This window comes from Rhinatrema bivittatum, chromosome 5, assembly GCF_901001135.1.
Source record: "Rhinatrema bivittatum chromosome 5, aRhiBiv1.1, whole genome shotgun sequence".
Taxonomy (NCBI): domain Eukaryota; kingdom Metazoa; phylum Chordata; class Amphibia; order Gymnophiona; family Rhinatrematidae; genus Rhinatrema; species Rhinatrema bivittatum.
In genome coordinates this window covers 84,076,654-84,090,285 of record NC_042619.1, presented here as the reverse complement: position 1 = coordinate 84,090,285, position 13,632 = coordinate 84,076,654, and the positions used below count along the sequence as shown (strand labels likewise).

The following is a 13,632-nucleotide window of genomic DNA, read 5'->3' as shown; positions in this document are numbered from 1 at the left end:
CCAAGTTCCTCCGGCACCGACACCGGTACCGATCGTGGAACCGACCACTGACCCGATTCTGGCAGCGTTGGCACCGCTGCTCTTGAGGATGGAAGCGCTCATTGCCGCTTTTTCACCAATGGATCCCGGGTCACTGATGGCTCCGGTGCCCTCTCCGCTTACCTTGTCATCGGGAGGAGAAACACCGTTCCGCATCCCTCCATCGGGAGTCCTACCGATGCCTCGGCCATCGATGCCGATATGTCCGTTGGCGCCACCAATCCATCCATCGATGCTGATGCGTCCGGTGCCACCGATCCATTCATCGATGCCCTCGATGCCTGCACCGGTGCCTTTGATGCCTTCATCGGTGCCTTCAATTACTCCTTCGATTCCTTCGGAGCCTAGACCAGGACCTTCAGGGATTCCACCATCCCGTCCCCCTCGGGCTGCTAGAAGGGCAGGTGCTGATCGCTACGATACCTGGACTGATGATTCTTCACCAGACACTGATGACCTGCCTTCACCACCTTCTCCTGCTGAAAGCAGAAAGCGTTCTCCTCCGGAGGACCTTTCCTTCATATATTTTGTGAAGGAGATGTCTGAATTGGTTCCCTTCCAATTACAGACCGAACAAGACGACATGCACCAAATGATGGAGCTGTTGCAATTCCTGGATGCTCCCAAGGAAATAACGTCCATCCCTATTCACCAAGTTCTTCTGGATCTCCTCAAAAAGAACTGGGAACACCCTGGCTCTGTTGCTTCAGTCAACAGGAAGGCTGACACCACTTATTTGGTACAGTCAGCCCCAGGTTTTCAAAAACCTCAATTGGACCACCAATCTGTGGTTGTAGAATCTGCCCAAAAGAGGGCAAAGAGATCAAAACCCCACACTTCCTTTCCCCCAGGCAAGGAGCAAACATTTCTAGATGCCATTGGTCGCCAGGTCTTCCAGGGCTCAATGCTCATCTCCCGAATCGCCTCTTATCAGCTCTATATTACCCAATACAACAGGGTCGTATTTAAGCAGATACAAGACTTAACAGACTCCCTGCCTCAGCAATTCCAAGATCAGCTCCAAATCCTAGTAAACAAAGGTTTTGAGGCGGGCAAGCATGAGATAAGATCATCTTACGATATCTTTGACACTGCTATCTTGGCAAGAAGATGGGCTTGGCCCAAGTCTTCAGACCTTCGCCCTGAAGTGCAAGACAGATTATCCGACCTGCCCTGTGTAGGAGACAATCTGTTCGGCGAACAGATTCAACGAACGGTGGTGGAACTCAAGGACCATCTTGAGACCCTGAGACAGCTCTCTCTGATGCCTTCTGAGTACTCCTCAAAACAGCCTTTTCGAAAAGACACTAAGAAGTCTTTCTTCCGTCCGAAGAAATCCTACCCGCCACCGGCTAGAACTCGCTTTACAAGACCATTTAAAAAAGCCCCGTCTCGTCAGATATGAAAACAAAAGCCGCAAGCAGCTCCTCAGGCGTGCCCTCCTTCTGGTTTTTGACTCCTGCATAGAGAGCAGCAGCCAGCTTCCACTACCTCACATACCAGTGGGAGGTCGATTGTGCCATTTCAGCATCAGGTGGCACTCAATCACCTCAGACCAGTGGGTCCTAGCAATAATCGCTCAAGGTTATCATCTCAACTTTCTCTCCATCCCACCGGATTCCCCACCTCTAACGACGTGGAGAACATCCGATCACTCCATCCTTCTGGAACAGGAAGTCTCCCTCCTTCTCCAGTCCAAGGCAATAGAACCAGTACCCTACTCTCAGCACGGCCTAGGGTTCTATTCCCGGTACTTCCTAATCCTCAAAAAATCACTAAGCTCAGCAACTAAATGGAAGACAGGCACACTGGTCCTTGTTCTTCGCACATTTCGACTTCAAACTACGGTATAGCCCCATGCTCAAGAGCCAACAAGCAGATGTTCTCTCATGCTCCTTTCAGACCGAGGATACCCCAGAATCTCCCAGGCATATCATTGACCCCGCTAAGGTACTTCTGGCTGTCTTAGTGACCATCCCTCCAAGGAAGATAGTCATATCTTCCAGACTACATGAGAAAGTGATGAAATGGACCTTTGATTCTCGTGTCACAGGTCACAAAGGAAAATCATCAATTCAAGTCCATTGATGCAACTAAAATTTGCATTAGCAAAATTTTGAATGACATCACCTCATTCATTGCAAGTATTCTAGAACATAAATGTAAATATTTTCCTGCCCTTCAAGTATCCAGCTTCCAACCTTGTCAATATTTAGCTTGCATCTATGATAATTCCTGGTGGATTGGCCATATATGCAAAGTCTAATTGAGGAATGTGATGTCTTGTTCAATTTCTTGCACCCCCAAGGTCCTGCCAGGTCATTTTACTGGCCGCCCCATAGAGACATCTTTTCGGTTCCAGAAGAAACATAGAAACATAGAAACATAGAAATGACGGCAGAAGAAGACCAAATGGCCCATCCAGTCTGCCCAGCAAGCTTCCCTCATTTTTTCTCTCATACTTATCTGTTTCTCTTAGCTCTTGGTTCTAATTCCCTTCCACCCCCACCATTAATGTAGAGAGCGGTGATGGAGCTGCATCCAAGTGAAATATCTAGCTTGATTAGTTAGAGGTACTAGGGGTAGTAACCGCCGCAATAAGCAAGCTACACCCATGCTCATTTGTTTTTACCCAGATTATGTTATACAGCCCTTATTGGTTGTTTATCTTCTCCCCTGCCATTGAAGCAGGGAGCTATGCTGGATATGCGTGAGGTATCAGTTTTTTTCTTCTCCCCTGCCGTTGAAGCAGAGAGCTATGCTGGATATGCATCGAAAGTGAAGTATCAGGCACATTATGCTACCCTTGATGTACCCATTACTTCTTCAGGCAGGCAGCACATTTATTCATGAGCCATTTTGTCATACATTGATGGGACATTCAAAAGCATGTGCAAGGCAGAAAAAAGACTACGTGAATTTTTGGGAAATCTGCAGTTTATGCAATTCTCATATGTAGTGTCTTGACTTTTCTTGTTTTGTGCTTAAATAAAAACTTGGAAACATTTGGCTGGTACCTTGTCTGACTGACTGGAGTGGCCCCTAGGTGATGGGGTTGTCAATTTTGCTGAATTGGCAGTGGCTTAGCCACCACTGATCAATGCAAGGTAACTAATCAGCATACAAAGTTTTGCACTGACTTGACATAATTTATGAAAATATGTCTAAACAAATATTTGTCAAAAGCTAAAACTGTGGTAAGCACAGTAAACTGAGCTGCATTGTAAAATTTCACATCTCTAGATCATTTGTATGTTTCTCAGTTGGGTGCCAAAGATGGCTCTTTTTAACATAGTGCATTCATGCATGCAAATGATGCTTGTCTTTGGGAGTGTAAGTCTGATCAAAGCAAGGCTGGGTCCAAGATGAAACGGTGAGTTTTGTAGCAAAAAAGGTGTTCTTTCAAATGACATTAGAAAGAAAAAACTTAAAAACTACATAGTAGAGATATTTGCACCCAATAATGGCAAACATTGGCATAAAAAGGTGGCATCATGTCTTTATGTAACTATATCTTTGCTTCCAATTGGCTGAAAAGCCTCCTAGTGAAAATCCTAGAGGTATGTCATGGGCCATGACTACTGATCCAATTATGGCCTAAATCAAAGTATACATCAGGAGCAATGAGGAGTCAAACTAGGCCTTAAATTTCTTTTGTAAAATATTTTGTGTACTTTGCTGGCCCATAAAAAGGGTGGCAAGCTCATGTTAGGTTCCAAACTTTGCATAAGAAATTAATACCAGAGGTTGAAACAATCCACAAAATTTCAGGCCCCCTAATAGTGGTTGTTTGGCTGCAGTGCCCGGACAAAGTGCCATTTTATGTTGCGCGGAGCAAAGTACTCTAAGATTGACTTTCATTGAGCTGCCTCTAGCTCTTGAATCAATAGAGATCCAGCTGAAAAATTTTGCATTGTTTTGTTTGAGGCCCTAGCAAATATCCACACAAAATTTTATTCAATTTGAAGAAGGTCGAGTGTGGATGATTTTCTGAATTAGTCTATTTGAATGGAATGTCCCAACATATTTTTGTTTAAATAAATGAGGAATTTTTGGATAGTTAGCAAATATGTTGGTGTTTTTTCCTTTTGATTGCTATTGTATTATGTTACTGTATTTTTCTGCTATTGTATTTATATTCTCTTGTATTATTACTGAGTTTTTGTGCTATTATACTATGATGATATATGTTGAAGCCACCCTGGGTCCTCCTTAGGAGGAGAGTGACATATAAATTGAAAATGTAATGGAAAAATGAGAGGTACAGGACAATGTGTTAACATTCAAGGGCAGTTCTGGAGATAGGTGTCCAGCAGCACATAGGGAGGGTTTCCTTTGTTGCCAGTAATCTGGCATGAAATGTTTCAGACCTTGTCAGATTTGATTTGATGCATTGATTTAATATACTATCCTTCATTCAAAATACTAGGGCAAACTACAATTCTACCAATAGTTTAATGATATAAATATAAAATGTAAAATTATAATAAAATTATAAAACATAAAATCATAATAAATGCAACATACATCATCAAAATACTTACGGGCGGATTTTAAAAGCCCTGCTCGCGTAAATCCGGGCGGATTTATGCGAGCAGGGCTTTACCCCTGGGACCTACACGCGCAGGTCCCGGGGTTTTTGGAAGGGGGCGGGGCTGAAAGACGCGGCGTTTTTGGGGGCGGGGTGCAGCGTTTCGGGGGCGGGACCGGGGGCATGGTGCCGGCCCGGGGGCGTGGTCCAGGCCTTCGAACCAGCCCCCAGGTCGGAGCACGGCGCGCCAGCAGTCTGCTGGCGCGCGTAGATTTTTCCTCACTCCAAATGATGTCAAATCTTCACCGAGGTGTACTGTGCTTTTTGTACATCTCAATCTGCATGTAAAACTGGCCCCTAAACCACCACGGACACCTCACCTCGAGCTATTAGCTGGCTCTCTTATAGAGAGAAAAATAGTTGACTACTATCAGGGCCTTATAAAAATAGTCTCTCTTTCTTGCGTGAAGCGCTATGTTACCGCGCGGTGTGGTAACTCTAAAAAATTACCCTAAACACACCCCTTTCTCTTACCACGAGCATTATGCATGCAATATTAAAGCATTTTGATGAATCTAAGGGTTAGTACCTTATAGAGAAGTAAGCTGCAATGACTCTGCTTCTGATCTGATTCCCTTTCACAGTGCTATCCTGATATCTCACAGGGAGACAGTAAGAATCTTGCAGGAGATGTGAATTAATGTCTAATCTATAAGCACCTTGCTACAGTGTTGCGCTAAATTTATTTATTTATTTATTTATTTATCGTGTTTTGTATACCGTCATTCAGTTTCGCCATCAGAAATACAGCATGGGACAGTTGTATAAACATCATCACAGCATCTTATCATGTAGTATAAGTTGATTACATATAAATGTTATAAATTGTGAGGTTCATTATATACAGCAAGGATATTACATATATACTGATGTTACATATAGGCTTGGGTTAATAAGTGAGGGATAGGGGAAGGTGTATAGGCTGGGTGAGATATTATACATTTGGATCTGTAGCAGCGGGGGGGGGGTTTAACAATTCCAAGTGTCTTTCTGGTGAAGTAATATATACTATATGAGGTCGGTTGTGGAATCATTGCTAAGAGTTCTTTGGTAGATCTAGGGATGTAGCATTTTTCTTGTTGGGTTTCGTGTGTACTTGGTGGGCTGGTTGGTTGAGTGAATCTGAGCAGGCTCTGGTGAACAGCTAGGTTTTCAGGTCTTTTTTGAACATTTTGATGCATGGTTGGGTTCTTATTCCAATTGGTATTGAGTTCCATAGTGTAGGGCTGGCAATGGATATGGCTCTCTCACGTGTTGTGTTTAGTCAAGTGGTTCTTGCGTTAGGGATTTTGAGGAGGCCTTTATTCACTGAGCGTTGGTTCCATTTTGGAGTGTGTATTACAATGGATTTGCTTAGCCAGCTGTTTTGTTGTCCTATGATTATTTTATGCAGGGTTGTAAGTACTTTGTATTCTATTCGATATTTTATTGGGAGCCAGTGTAATGAGATGAGTGTTGGAGTGATATGATCATATTTTTTTGATCCAGTCAGAATTCTAGTGGCTGTGTTCTGTAGGATTTGGAGAGGACGGGTGGTGGTGAAAGGTAGTCCAAGGAGTAGGGCATTGCAGTAGTCTAGGTTGGAGAAGATGAGTAGTTTCAGGACTGTAATGTATCACAGTCCGCTTGTGATTTAACTACTCTAAATAATTTTGTATCATCCGCAAATTTGATAACCTCACTCGTCGTATTCCTTTCCAGATCATTTATATATATATATTGAAAAGCACCGGTCCAAGTATAGATCACTGAGGTACTCCACTGTCTACTCTTTTCCACTGAGAAAATTGACCATTTAATCCTACTCTCTGTTTACTGTCTTTTAACCAGTTTGTAATCCACGAACTGGTTAAAAGACAGGAAACAGAGAGTAGGATTAAATGGTCAATTTTCTCAGAGTATAAAGCATGAGAGTATGTGGTTTTAACTGAAACTGGATAACACCATTAAAAGAATCGGATTGCTAGATCGTAAGCTTGATTGTTGAAGTCCTGTGTAGTAGAACATATTCTGTTCACTGGTAAACCCATTTTAAATTGCTTTAGATTAAAACTTAGAAATTTTAACAAATTATTTCTTTCTATTGTTTTGGAAAATAAGGAGGTATTAATGCCCCGAGGGCCCTTGGAAATCAGGTCCAGAAAAGAAATTTGAAAAAAATAATAATTGAGTGTATATTTCACAGTGGCGTAGCGAGGGGTGGGCAGGGTGGGCGGCCACCCCGGGCGCCGGTTCTAAAGGGGCGCCAAAAAGCTATTTAAATAAAAAAAAGAAATTGGGCCGTGGGAGTTTTTTGCCGGTCTGCGGCGCCGCCAAGCACCGGCAGATGTGTCGTGCGCTCCCGGTCTCTCCCGCTGCCGTTGCCGCCGGGCTGTCAGCACGTTCAAGCTCAGTGGGAACGGCAGCGGTGCTAGAAGAAGCTGTGGCACCTGCGGCTGGCCTTTTCTTCTTCCTGCGCCTGCCCCCCCCCCCGTGACCCGGAACAGGAAGTGATACGCGGTGCGCGGAAAGGAGAAAGAGCCATGCCGCGTGATAAAGTAGTAGCGGCGGCTGCAGCATCGGTCCCCAAGCAATTGAAGCAGCCGGTAATCGAGAAAGGAGTCAGCAGCATGAGCCTCCCGCGGCCGATGGGATTCTTCTTTCTTGGCCTGCGGGGGCTGCTGCAGCTCCCATTTGTGCTCCGGGGGAGGGGAGAGGAAGTGAGTGAGAGAAAGAGAGAGAAGCAGCCAGCCAGCCTGTGTGTGATTGACTGGTCAGAGAGGAGATGTATATGTGAGAGAAAATGAAAGTGATTGCTCAGGAAGATGACTGATGTGTATGTGAGAGTGTGAGACATTAGTCAGGGAGGTGACTGATGTGTGTGTTTGTGTGTGTGTGTGTGTGAGAGAGAAAAAGCATGGAAGTGAGAAGTCTGGGTATGTGAGAAAGCATGGGCGTAAGAAGCCTGGTGTTGTGGGGGTGAAAAAAAGCATGGGAGTGAGAAACCTGGGTGAGTGTGCATGCATGAGAGAGAGAGACTGCTTGGTAAGGTGACTGTGTGTGTGAGAGAAAAAGACTGGTGTGTGTGAATGTGAGAGAATGTGATTCAGGGAATGAGAAGCCTGTGCACGTGGAGAGTGAGCATGGAAATGAGAGAGACTGGTGTGTGTGTAACAGAGAGAAAGTGATTATGGGTATATCTACAACTTCCCCTCGGCCGCTGCTGCTTGTACATATTTATCAGGCTGCAACCTGGAGCTCTCTCCATACCTTCGCAGCCATTATTGCTTAGATATGACTAGCCAGCATGCTCCATGTTTGGCCAGATTGTCTACTCTTATTCTTTTCGGTTTAACTACCCAACATCCTTCCACCAACCCATTACGGGTTTCAGGATGCCCTCCTTACCAAATTCCACCTCCATCATTGCGCCTCTTGCGCATCTTGTGTGCATTTGGTGCACTCTCGGGCATCCTCAGCTTGGTACTCACCCATATGTGAGGACTATCCTCCTGCTTGTCCTGTGAGAAAGCAAGTGTTGCTTACCTGTAACAGGTGTTCTCACAGGACAGCAGGATGTTAGTCCTCACAAAACCCACCCGCCACCCCGCGGAGTTGGGTATGTATACGTTTTTACTTTTATTTTAGTTTTGCTTGCACTTTTAGCTATAAGACGAGACTGAGGGAGACACCTGTGGTTCACAGGGATAATTGCAGGCTGAGCATGCTCAGTGCACTCAGTGTGCCAGTGTCAGTCAAAGCTTTGTAGAAACTTTGACAGAAAAGTTTTCCGTACATGGCTCCATCCTGTGATGTCACCCATATGTGAGGACTAACATCCTGCTGTCCTGTAAGAACATCTGTTACAGGTAAGCAACACTTGCTATTTTGAAAAGTGAAAGTGGTTGGGAAACATTTCTGGCCTTATATATTTGTTAAGAGTATGTTGAAATAAGGCACTAATCCAGCTGAAGAATAGCTACCATACAAGGTGTAACACTATAAATAGGATAACCCTTACTAGTTTACAATGTATCATTCAACCACAACTTATTCCAATTTTCAAGGGAAAATTCTCAAAACCTTATATAAAAAACAGAGTACCAGAAAATATGGACTCTGTTCACATTTCTTTATTATTTATTGAACAATTCTGGTCACCAGTAATATATTAGTAATGCATATTAAAAACACAAAACTATTCATACCACTCATTCATAGCATTCATTCATTCATTCACATAAATAATATATTTAAATAGTGAATATACTGTATCTCCTTGCGACCTTATACTCTTATTTCAGTATTTTCATTTTTTTATGAGTTTATTCACTTAACTTGCTAGATTATAAATTTGCATGTTTTTTTCACTTTGCTTTATCATATGTCCCTGTTTCTAAACTGTGCTATTACAATTCTAGATTTATGGAAAATTTACAAACAGAGGTGCAAGAAATGGAATTCATACAGTTTTCTAAAGGTTTAGCCTTCATGAGGAAAGAGGATTTTGCTGAATGGTTGCTCTTTTACACTGATGAAGAAAACAATGAAATTTACTGGCAGAATCTGAAAGAGAGAATTCCAGCAGGCGAGGTTGGTATGCATTTTCACTGTATCTTGATCAAAGGACATCTCTCTGAATGCTAATCACAATTAATTAGTCAATCAGTTTTTTTCATAATACTTTTAAGGTTAGTATTGAAATGGTATGCCTGACTAAGTTGAAGACATAGCCAGGCAAACCACAGGTTTTAAATTTCCCGCCACTGTGATTTATTGTACTAACACATTAGCAGGTTGAAAGTTAGCTGTATAAGTGGAGGCTTTCCTGGGACATTCCAGAGTGAAGTTAAATCAGCCAGATAATTTAGCCAGCCAACTCCAGTGTTCAGAATTTGCTAGATGTCTGGTGGCGCCAGAGAGCAGTCCTAAAGTTAGGCGGATAGCATTATCCAGCTAATTAGAACATTTATCCAGCTATATTCAGTGACCCTCCTAATCAGCAGCACTTCACTGAATATCTGTGACTATTTATCCAATTGCCCCTTCACCATGTTGCTGAATATTGACTTCACTGTTTATAAACTTGTGCAGTCTGAAACTTTACAAGCACAAGTGTCAGTTCTTAGAATATAAAAGTAGTATTTTTTTTTTACCCAGTTTCCTCCCATTTTCGAACCTACATTCCCTGGCAACATTTATTTATTTATTTATTTTTAATTTTTTTATACCGAAATTCCTGTATGAGATACAAATCAGTCCGGTTTACAGAGAACGGGAACTCGCCCTGGGCTTGTCTGGCCAGGGCTTTTTACATTAAAACATTAAGTTTACATTAAAACATTAAACTTACATAACATTGCATTAAAACTTTGAAACTTTTTACATTGAAAACGTTAAACATGGCTTATTTACATTAACAGATAAACATAGAATTACTGTTGAATAAACAGCTCCGAGTAAGTAGCTCTGATCCTGGTTACATTATAAGTCTGGGAACGCAAGTCTAAAGAGCCAAGTTTTTAGTTTTTTTTTTAACTCTGGTAGGCTGGGTTCAAGTCGTAAGTCTGGTGGAAGTGTGTTCCATAGATGTGGACCTGCTGCATATAGTGCTCTCTTTCTTAATAGTGATTTTGCAGGTGGTGCAAACAGAGATCCTTTGTAGGAGCTTCTGATGGGTCTGGAAGATGTGTGGGCTCGAAGTTGTGTCTTTAATGTGATGGGCGCGATGTTGTTTATAGCTTTATGAATGATGGTGAGTGTTTTGAACTGAATCCTGTATTTGATTGGTAGCCAGTGTAAATTGCCTAGAATAGGGGTGATATGATCTCTTTTTTTGGGGTTTGTGAGAATTCTAGCAGCGGCGTTTTGTACCATCTGAAGGGATTTGATAGTGCTGGAGGGGAGTCCGAGAAGGATGGAGTTGCAGTAATCGAGTTTTGTTAGGAGGATGGACTGAAGTACTAGGCGGAAGTCCCTGAAATGAAGAAGAGGTTTTAGCTTTTTGAGGACCTGTAGTTTGTAGAAGCAGTCCTTGGTGGTGGTGTTTATAAATTTTTTAAGGTTTAGATGGTTGTCCAACCATGTTCCAAGGTCTCTGACATCTGTGGCGAAGTTCATGTTTAATGTGGTGGAAAGTGTGGGGATTGCTGTGTTAATCATGGAATCGTGAGAAATGATTAGCATCTCTGTTTTGTTGTCATTCAGGACTAGGTGTAGGTTGGAGAGTAGGTTTTTTATTGATTGTAGGCAGTCTTTCCATTGGGTGATGGTTCTTTGAAGAGATTCGGTGATAGGGATAAGAATCTGAATGTCGTCCGCAAAGAGGTAGTAGGTGAGATTGAGATTGGAGAGTAATTGGCAAAGGGGGAGGAGGTATACATTGAAGAGTGTTGTTGAGAGAGATGAGCCTTGAGGTACTCCTTGGTTTGAAAGGATCGGCTGAGATTCTTTGTTGTTTATGCTGACTTTGTAGAATCTGTTACACAAGAAGGACTTGAACCAGTTGAGTGCTGTCCCTCCAATACCTATATTTGCTAGTTGGTCTATGAGTATTGTGTGGTTTACAGTATCGAAAGCTGAGGATAGGTCTAGAAGTATCAGTAGGTGGGATTGTTTTTTCTCTAGGTTTAGTAGTATTGAGTCTGTGAGTGAGAGCAGAAAAGACTCTGTGTTTCGTGATTTTCGAAAGCCGTACTGAGCTGGAGAGAGGATATTATTTTCTTCTAGGTACTCTGACAGCTGTTTGTTTACCGCTTTTTCCATCAGTTTGGCTATCAGTGGAAGGTTTGCAATGGGCCTGAAGTTGGCTGGGTCCGTTGGTGAGGCGTTTGGTTTTTTCAGTAGGGGTTTGAGAATTGCAAGTTTCAGCTGATTGGGAACTATGCCTTGAGTTAAAGAGGTATTAATGATTTTCGCAATTGCTTGTGCGATCGTGTTTGGTATGGCGGTGAGTAGGTTTGTAGGTATTGGGTCTGCTGGGTGGTAAGATGGTTTTATTTTCTTAAGGGTGTTTTCAATCTCCAGTGTGGAGGTGGGTTCGAAGCAATCTAGGCTGAACTTCTGTTGTGTCTGAGATTTGTTGAGAAGGTTGGGTGTGTAATTATGGTTAGTAATGGAGCTGGTGAGGTTGGTGATTTTATTCTTGAAGTAGTTGGCGAGTTCGTTGGCTTTGTCGAGAGCTTGGTGGTCTGGTATGGACAGCGTAGGAGGTTTGGTAAGTGATGTGGCATATGAGAAGAGCGCCTTTGGGTCAAAGATGAAGTTATGGATTCTTTTTGCATAGAAATCTTTCTTGGCTTTATGGATGGCGTTTTTGTAAGTATTTAGAGTGGTTTTGTAGGATGTGTGTAGTGCAGTGGTAGGGTTTTTTTCTCCAGCTTTGTTCTTTATTTCGAAGATTTTGTTTTAGAGTTTTGAGTTCTGGGGTAAACCACGGTTTTCTGTTAAGTGTGGGTTGAATGGTTTTAGTGGTGATTGGGCAGATTTGGTCTGCAATTTTTTTTGTAGCTTTGATCCATGACGTGGTGGCTGTAGTGGCGTCTTGTAGGTCAAGCTGATTTAGTTCTTTGGAGCAGATCTCGTTGAGTAGGTCCAGTGGGCATGGTTTTCTAAAATGAATTGTGGTTTTGGAGGATGATTGTGGAGGGAGTATTCCTTTTTTGAGAGTCGTGGAGATGACTCTGTGGTCTGACCAGGGAACTAGTGAGCAGGAGGGATTGGTGTGTATGGAGAAACTATCGTTTATGAATATGAGGTCCAGAGTATGTCCGCCCTTGTGTGTGGGACCTTTAACTATTTGTGTAAAACCCAAGTGGCTGAGCGCAGAGAGTAATGTTTCACAGTTTGTGGATTGTGGGTATGAATCAACGTGTAAGTTGAAGTCACCGAGGATAATGGTTGGTTTGTCTGAGTTAATGTATTTGGATATCAGCTCTATAAGAGGTGAAGGGTCCGAATCGAGTGTTCCTGGTGGAGCATAGATGAGGCATGTTTGTAGATGTTTTGACTTAAAGAAGGAGAATTCGAGTTTTGTGGTGGAGTTTGTTTGTTGGAGAGTGAGCCCAAAATGTTTCTTGGCGGCCAGCAGAAGGCCCCCTCCTTTTTTTTTTTAGGTCTGGGTACTGAAAAAATATCGTAGGCTTGGGTAGGCAGCTGGTTTGTTAGCACTGTGTCTGAAGTTTTTAGCCATGTTTCTGTGATGGCACATAAATCTGGGTTGACTTCAATGAGATAATCGTTGAGGATATGCATTTTTTTAGAAAGTGATTGGGCGTTGAATAGCGTTACTGTGAAAAATGATAGGCCTAAGAGTTGTGTGATTGGGGATGCCATGATTGAGATTAGTCTTTGTTGTCTTGAAGTATGTTGGGAGTTCAGTGTTGTGATTGTTCTTGGTTTGTTCCTGATTATGGGAATAGGAAGAGGGTGCATTTTTAGAGTAGTTGTGTTTTGTGGTGATCAGTTGCGGAGGAGCGGATAGCTGAAACACTGGGGTCTTGGGTAGTAATGTTATGGTATTATGGTGTTATTATAGTTTAGTTGGGGGAAGTAGGCTCCCTCGGGGCTTCCTCGGGGCTGCACGAAGGGGCTCACAAAGGGGCCTGCCCCTTTGTCGCGCTCCTTCGGCACGCGGCGCTGAACAGAGCAGGGATTTAAAGCCCGGCAGGGCAGGCTCTGGTTGGCTGCTCTGGCCGGAGGGCGGGACTTTCGGCGATTTTGGTTTTTCTCCTTTTTTTGCAGCTATACTTGCGTTTTTGTCGTGCTGTCGGCGCTGGGCCTTACCGGGTGGGGAGCGAGATTAGATGACCTTCCCCTGATGGGGCTCGGCGCCGATCACGCAGGGCCCTCCCCGACATGCCTGAAGACACAAATTCCCTTACTGACCAAAGACTGGAGGGAAAGTCTTCTCTAGAGACTGAACAAGCCACCTCACTTCCCCACTTCTCCGCAGAGCTTAAGCAAATATCTCCATGATTTGTTCTAGCCTGAAAGCTCCATCAGAAAGGAGCCCAGGGCTTAAT

At 43.2% G+C, this 13,632-nt stretch overlaps 1 protein-coding gene across 4 annotated transcripts in view; it reads left to right on the top strand.

Annotated features, from left to right (window-relative positions):
- The window catches only part of MICU2 (mitochondrial calcium uptake 2), a 537,628-nt gene that overhangs the window by 503,099 nt on the left and 20,897 nt on the right, over window positions 1-13,632 (top strand). For all 4 annotated transcript variants that reach the window (XM_029602536.1, XM_029602534.1, XM_029602535.1 and 1 more), the window contains exon 9: window positions 9,031-9,202. In XM_029602536.1, the coding sequence (XP_029458396.1) occupies window positions 9,031-9,202 (172 nt within the window). The remainder of the gene's footprint in view (window positions 1-9,030; window positions 9,203-13,632) is intronic.